The 7,530-nt window shown below is 55.3% G+C and overlaps 1 protein-coding gene across 2 annotated transcripts; it reads left to right on the forward strand.

Moving 5' to 3' along the window:
• The first annotated feature begins 2,883 nt into the window (after positions 1–2,883).
• SPAG4 (sperm associated antigen 4) lies at positions 2,884–7,530 on the forward strand. Of its 2 annotated transcripts, none has more exons than XM_040638237.1 (12): positions 2,884–3,425; positions 3,937–4,041; positions 4,333–4,399; positions 4,567–4,628; positions 4,870–4,913; positions 5,232–5,257; positions 5,379–5,487; positions 5,747–5,822; positions 6,002–6,117; positions 6,464–6,631; positions 7,162–7,251; positions 7,364–7,530. In XM_040638237.1, the coding sequence occupies exons 1-12, from the start codon at positions 3,116–3,118 to the stop codon at positions 7,511–7,513; spliced, it is 1,323 nt and encodes a 440-aa protein (XP_040494171.1). In that variant the 5' UTR covers positions 2,884–3,115; the 3' UTR covers positions 7,514–7,530. The 2 variants fall into 2 exon arrangements, with proteins under 2 accessions (XP_040494171.1, XP_040494173.1); XM_040638239.1 differs by having other exon boundaries at positions 3,187–3,406.

The raw sequence follows: 7,530 nt of genomic DNA on the forward strand, positions 1-7,530 counted from the left end.
AGGGAGCCGAAGGACTGAGAGAAGGGGGTAAGGTCCCTGTGGTCAGCTTAGTCCTCCCTGCCTGCACCAGCTTTAGCCTCCACCCTGCATGCACCCTTGTGGAGTGAGAGCTGGGATAAGGTGGAGATGGAGTCAAGGGGAGAGACAGGACCCTAGTCTGTCCCCACGAGCCAATGAGTCCTCAAGGGCACAGGTCTCATGATGCTCCTTATTCATCTCTCTGTCCTTGCCCCACTGAGCAGGTCTGGTACGTGGTAGACCCTCAAAAAAACTGACTAAATAAATGGATGGATTAAAAAATGAATCCCCTAGCCCCCAGCATTAGTGCTGCAGGCACTCAACACATTAGAATTAAAAAGTGGTTGAATGTACATCCCTAGTTTGCACACAGCAAGTGTTCAGAACACTTCTTAACCAGGAGCCAGAGGTCCTTAACTTGAGGACTTGGGGTCTTACTAGTGGGACCATGGATAAGCTCCAGGGGGTCTGAAAATTCTTGAAATTGTCTATAAAATATTGAACAATTGTGCATTTTTCTGGACATAGAGCTCCTCGCTTAGGTTAGTAACCCTGAAACAGATGTGCAGTACTTTTACTGAATGAAGGAATGAATGTATATGGTAGTCTGAACCCATGTGTGATTGTAACTGTGTGTTGAGTGCATATCCATTTAATCATTCTGTTTAATGACACCTGCTATACGCAAGACTTGTGCTATGCCACCACGTAGGGGACGGGTGCGGCCACAGAGGTGAATCAGACATGTTCTGTCTTCCAGTAGCTTCACAGATTCCAACACCACACAAAGTGTAGAAAGTCCAATTCCCATCAGAGCAGGAAAGGTTCAGGATTCAGGAACTCAAGAAGAGGGAGGCCAGAGGTGCTTTCCCTGAGGAGACAGTGTTTAAGATGGGCTTTTGAGGGGGCACCTGCATGGCTCAGTGAGTAGAGCATGTGACTCTTGATCTCAGGGTCATGAGTTCAAGGCCCACATTGGGCAAGGAGGCTACTTAAATAAATGAAAGAAAGAGAAAGAAAGAAAGAAAGAAAGGAAGGAAGAAAGAAAGGAAGGAAGGAAGGAAAGAAGGAAAGAAAGAAAGAAAGAAAGAAAGAAAGAAAGAAAGAAAGAAAGAAAGAAAGAAAGAAAGAAAAGAAAGGAAGGAAGAAAAAATAAAATGGGCTTTGAGGACAGGAGTTGAGCAGAGGACATCCAGGCAGTGGGAAGGAATGCAGGGTGGGTTCTGGAATCTGTGTTTGTCCTTTTGACCTGTGTACCAGGAATGTATCAAGCAGCAGCACAGATAAGATTAGACCTTCAGAGGAGCTGGGTCTTGCTGTGTGGCCTTGCCCCAGACATAGTCCCTCCTTGTGCTTCAACTTCTCCAACTCAACAGAGGGGTTGGGAGGCCCTGTTCTCCTGTTTCCCAGGTGTTAGCTGCTCAGATAAGCTTTGAGGTCTACAAAATACCAGACAATCAGGCATGGGTTGTTCTATTTTTAAGTAAGGTCCAGGTTAGACCTTAAGGCCCCAGATGTTAGGGGAAGTCTTCATCTCCCCAGTTGACAGACAGGGGCAATGGGATCCAAAGGAAGGCAGAGAGGGGACCAGAATTCTTAGCTTGCAGTGCCTTGGCCTTTCCCTCCCTTCACCCCTGAACTCTGTGGCATATAATCAAGCATCTATTGATGTCACCCCTCTGGAAACTAGTGTGGGCACTTCCCCTTTTTCTCCTCCTCCTCCTCCTCCTCCTCCTCCTCCTCCTCCTCCTCCTTCTTCTTCTTAAGATTTTATTAATATGAGAGGGAGGGAGAGAGAGAGAGCAAGCAATAGCATGAGAGCAGGGAGAGGGAAAAACGTACTCCCCGCTGAGCAGGGAACCCCATGGGGGGATAAATCCCGAGATGCAGAAGTGCTCAACCCACTGAGCCGCCCAGGCATCCTGGCCACTTCCGCTCTGGGCAGGAACACAGGCTGACAAGTTTTCCCTCCCCCTCAGCCCCTCTAAGAACTGTCACTTTCTCTTCCTAACATTCCAAAAAAGATGGGATGTGGCAGAAAGTACTGGGCTTGAGGGCAGGATTTTGGAATAGTAATCTCTATCATACATTGTGTGGACTCTAGAAACTCCTTTCCCGTTTCTGGACCCATTTGCCCAGCTGTGTAATGTGCATGGAATGCACTGCATTGCTTTTCAGTGTGGCCTTTAATCAGGATCACACATATGGTTGTTAAAAATGCACATTCCTGCACCCACTCAAGAAATGCTGAAGTCGAATCTCAAAATGTACCTGGGAACCTGAACATCTTTTCTGCTGCACAGCGGGATCCCGGTCTGGGAACCTCTGGTCTCTTGACTGTGACCATCTGTGATTCCTCATTTCATTTTCAGTAACTCAGGATCTGAGTATGGGTATGGTAGTTGATGGGTACTGAATTCTCACCCCACAGGCCCCTGGTGAATATGGGTCTGGGAGAGGGAAGCACACATCCCAAGGTCAGAGTTCTCTGGCCTGAGGAGGAGAACGAGAGGAGGGGCCTGAAGGGTTTGCCCGCAAAAGAAACTAAATGTTTATTTAGAAGTGCCCTGCCCCTTCTTAACATTATTCATTAAGCCTATCTAGGTCCTGGAGGATACACTAGTGAACAAGACAAAAATCCCTGCCTATTTACGTTTTAGTGGGTGTGACAGGCAATGAAGAAATATGTAAGTAAATATACAGCACGTTGGTGATATGAGCTGAGGAGAAAAACTAAGCAGGAAGGGGGATAGAGAGTCTTTTATGACAAGTGCATAAGATAGGGCGTTCTGGGAAGTGATGTGATGTCATCGCTTGCTTTAACGTGGGAAAGAATGAGACTACCGTGGCTCCCAGGGTCGTCACGACTAGCTCTGTGACGCACCCTCAGGGAGTTCCGTAGAGACCATAGGCTCCTTTATGACGTCAGCAGCCGGGCTCAGCTACAGGGGAGAGGGTTGAATCCGGCTGGGGGGCCCGCCGGCTGCACACAGGGTCCGTGGGGTCTCGACGGCGCACATCGGCTGAAGGAGAGCCGAGGGCCTAGGCGGCGGCGGCGGCGACTTTGGCGTCCGTGGGAGGGCGCCCCGGGGTCAGGATGCGGCGGAGCCCCCGCCCGGGCTCGGCCACGTCCCCTCACAAGCACACGCCCAACTTCTACAGCGACAACAGCAACAGCTCAGTGAGCGTCACCTCCGGGGACAGCAGCGGGCACCGGTCAGCTGGGCCGGGGCCCGGGGAGCCCGAGGGCAGAAGAGCCCGGGGCTCGAGCTGCGGTGAGCCCGCCTTGAGCGCAGGAGTGCCCGGAGGAACCACATGGGCTGGAAGCTCTCGGCAGAAGCCGGCGCCTCGGAGCCACAATGGGCCGACCGCCTGTGGCGCGGCAACCGTGAGGGGCGGGGCCTCGGGTGCGGGCGGGGTCGAACCCGGGAGAGCTGAGGGAGGGGGCGGGGCCCAGGGGGCGGAGCTTGGCACGGAATCGGGATGAGATCTATCTAGACACCCCTAGGGGGCGGGGCTTGTAGGGCGAAGAGGGGAGGCATCAAATACGATTCCCTAAGGGGCGGGACCTCGGTGTGATGGACATCCTGGGAAGGGGCGGGGAAATCCTGAGATTGGACACCACTGAGGAGGCGCGGCCTCTGTGTTAGCATAAGTGGCTACAAAGAAATAGGGCAGCATCAAGACTTGCCTGCGCGCCTCCGTTTGGCGGGGGAGCGGGGGGAAACCAGTGTCTTGACTGAGCATTCCCTGAGGGGCGGGGCTTCAGAGTGCAGAGAGACCTAGGGTGGGGATGCGGTGGGACCAGTGCCTGTGGGGCCTGCCCCGCTTCTGGGCTGGGGAACCTGCGGCCTGGTCCCGGGGGAAGAGTGGACCTGCCTTGCGCAAGGCCCCAATGGCGCCCTTGGGCTCCCGCAGAACCGGCTGGCTCTCCCGTAGTCTCTGAGGAGCAGCTCGACCTTCTCTCGACGCTGGATCTGAGGCAGGAGATGCCTCCACCGCGCGTGTCCAAGAACTTCTTGAGTACGGGCCAGGCCAGCCCGGAACCCCTCTGACCCGCCGGCGGCCCTCTCTGAAACCCCAGTTCTCATTTCTGGAGACCCTGCTCGTTCTAAGCCCCGTGCCCGTGTCAGTCTCCAGCCCCTTCCCTGACCCCGATCCACCTTCTCTGAGCCTGAACTCATTCTCCTTGCCCCCATCTAATTCTCCCAGCCCACCCCTCTCTTCCCAAGCCCCTGCTGAACCTCGAACCCCACGCTCTCTGAGCCCTTCTTCATCTCTGTCCCGCTTCTAAGCCCCCTCTCCTCTCCCCAGGCCTGCTGTTGCAGGTGCTGAGCGTGTTGCTGTCCCTGGTAGGAGACGTGCTGGTCATTGTGTACAGGTCAGAGGGAGGGAATGGGGCGGGGAGCAGGGCCGGACCCGCGGAGGCTTGAGCCTGACTCAATCAGACCTGGCTGAGTCGTGTCCGCGGGAGCTGGGTCTAGGGCCCAGCGTGGGGCTGCGGGGTGCGTCAGGGGCCGGGGCCTCAGTCTCCCTCCCGTTCTTCAGGGAGGTCTGTTCCATCCGCTTCCTGCTCACGGCTGTGTCACTGCTGAGCCTCTTTCTGGCAGGTGAGGGGGTGGAGAATCCCCTGGGGTCCCAACCCTGGATGCTGTGCAGCCAAACCTGGCACATTTTCTCCTATATCCCTAAGCCCACTCAATGCCTTCAGCTGCTCACAGTCCCCTTCGGAGCCCACGAGCCCCCCTCAGACGCAGCAGCCCCCCTCAGGCCTTTTCTCTCCTCACCACCCCTTTATGCCAGGGAAACCCTCTCCCTTGGCTTACCCTGAGACCACCCCTCTTTCTCCAGCACTCTGGTGGGGGCTGCTGTACCTGGTCCCTCCTTTGGAGAATGTGAGTCAGGGCAACTCTATCCCAGGGTGGGTGGTTGGCAGGATATGAACCTGGAGATTGTGGGGGTCCCCTGGGCTGGTGGGAGGGGGATATCCGCTCTGGAAGCGCTAATCCTAAGGAAGGAATATAAACAGATCTCTGAAAGATTGTGCCCAGAGGTGGTTGGGGGTCTCTGAGAGGTCCTGGCAGGTCAGGGAAGGGGGGTGGCAGTCCTCAAAAAGAAGGCCCTTTGAGTCAGGCTGCTCCCAGGCTGAAGGGGAGAAGAAAGTGGGTGAGACCTGAACAGCCCTGTATTTTGTCCCTCCCTCTCTCCAATAGGAACCGAAGGAGATGCTGACTCTAAGGTGAAAGAGGGCACCTGGAGTGGGGAATTAGGGGGCTTAAAGGCGTTTCTGTGCGGGGCCTTACGGGAAGTGCCGAGGGGGACAGGGAGCCAACCGTGCCATGCCAACCTCCCGCCTGCAGCGAGTACCACGAGCGTGTGCGCTCCCAGGGGCAGCAACTGCAGCAGCTCCAGGCCGAGCTGAATAAACTACACAAGGAGGTGTCCAGCGTTCGCGCAGCCAACAGCGAGGTGAGGCCTGCAGCCTCCTGTCTGTCCGAAGTGCCGCCCCGTGGCTTCGCACACTGCTCAGTCCAAGGTCCACCTTGGAAGCCCCTTGCCGAGCACCGTTCCCTGGGTCCCGAGCGCTAAGCCCCGCCCCAGAGCCCCGACTTGGGATTTCTCCCAGGACCCACAAAGTCCAACCCAGAGAACCTAGTCCCAGAACTCTGCCCCCCTATAAATCTGCTGCAAGCTCCGTCCCTCCAGGATCCGCCCTCCCTCTTTTCAGAGAGTGGCCAAGATTGTATTCCAGAGGTTGAATGAAGACTTTGTGAGAAAACCCGACTATGCGCTGAGCTCTGTGGGTAAGACCCAGAGACGCTGCAAGACTGAGACTCTGAAACACGGAAAGAGACGGAGACATTGACACAGACACAGACAGACCTACGCTCATGACCGGCCCAAAGAGACCGACCTTAGAGACCTTGCCCCAGCTGTCGGTCAGGCCTGGAAGCCCCTGAATGATTGCTTCTCCCTGCTCCAGGGGCCTCCATTGACCTAGAGAAAACATCACACGACTATGAGGATGCGAACATTGCCTACTTCTGGAATCGCTTCAGCTTCTGGAATTACGCGCGGCCGCCAACGGTTATCCTGGAGGTGGGCCTGGAAACTGGATCGCAGAACCAGACCAGGGGCGGGATGCTGGGGAAAGGACCCAACAGCTCCCGGGAGGTGGGACCCGGCAGAACAGAGGGCGTGGCGCTAGGCGGGGCCCTGACTGGCAGAGGATGGGCCCGGCTGGAGGCGGGGCATGGTGGTGCTGGGGACTGGGGCACTGAACAGGATCTGGCTGGAAAGACACCCGCGCTAGGGGTGGAGGACTAGGCGGGACCGATGAAGAGGTGGAGCTGAGGGCGGGGCCTACCTGAACCAATGCCCAGGCTGGGGAAGGGCCGTAGTCGCTCTGTCCGTGGGTTCTGAAGGTCTACCTGCTCGCCTGCAGCCAGATGTGTTCCCCGGGAATTGCTGGGCTTTTGAAGGCGACCAGGGCCAGGTGGTGATCCGGCTACCGGGTCGTGTGCAACTGAGCGACATCACCCTGCAGCACCCACCACCCAGTGTGGCACACAGCGGGGGAGCCAACAGCGCCCCCCGCGACTTCGCCGTCTACGTGAGTGGGGCTGAGGCTAAGGAGGTGGGGATTTTGCCTAGAAAGTACCAGTCATGAAAACTGGTGTCACTATCTTGAGTCTTCGCTTGCTCACCTGTAAAATGGAGATACTACCACTCTCCTCTCAGGCCTATAGGTTAGAATTACAAACATATCCAAACATTAGGTATGGCTTTATTGAGCACTTATTCTGTGCTAAGTACTTTACCTGGATCCAGTAACATCCCATCAACATCCACGCATCCAGTCATCCAGTCAACAACCTAAAAAGTGCTATCATCTCCCCCCTCACCGATGAGGAAAGTAATGCTCAGAAAGGGGATGTTATTTGCCAAGGTCACACAGCTAACAATTGGCTAGACTAAACTGCAACCTGGTTTCTTGGGAGCCCACATCCCACACTACACTAACACCAAAAAAATACATGAGAGTGCGCATACAACTACTGCCATAGTAGGTCCTCAATAAAGTTTCTTTCTCCCTCTTCCACCTGTGCCTCACTGTTCCTCTACTCACTCTTCACCCACCAGGGCCTCCAGGTTGATGATGAGACTGAAGTTTTCTTGGGGAAATTCACCTTCGATGTGGAGAAATCAGAGATTCAGACTTTCCACCTTCAGGTGTGTGTCTCTGGGGGTAAGGGTGCTAAAGGAATGGAACGGCAAAGGAAGACTGGGGAGGAAGGCAGCCCTTGGGACAGCAGGCCTTGGCACGATCCATTTGTCTCCCCAGAATGACCCTCCAACTGCCTTTCCCAAGGTGAAGATCCAGATTCTAAGCAACTGGGGCCACCCCCGTTTCACATGCTTGTATCGGGTCCGAGCCCACGGCATGCGAATTTCAGAGGGGGCAGGGGACAATGCCACAGGGGAACGCCATTAAACATGCTGATTGTTGGA

The sequence above is a fragment of the Ursus maritimus genome, unplaced genomic scaffold, assembly GCF_017311325.1.
Source record: "Ursus maritimus isolate PB19 unplaced genomic scaffold, ASM1731132v1 scaffold_22, whole genome shotgun sequence".
Taxonomy (NCBI): domain Eukaryota; kingdom Metazoa; phylum Chordata; class Mammalia; order Carnivora; family Ursidae; genus Ursus; species Ursus maritimus.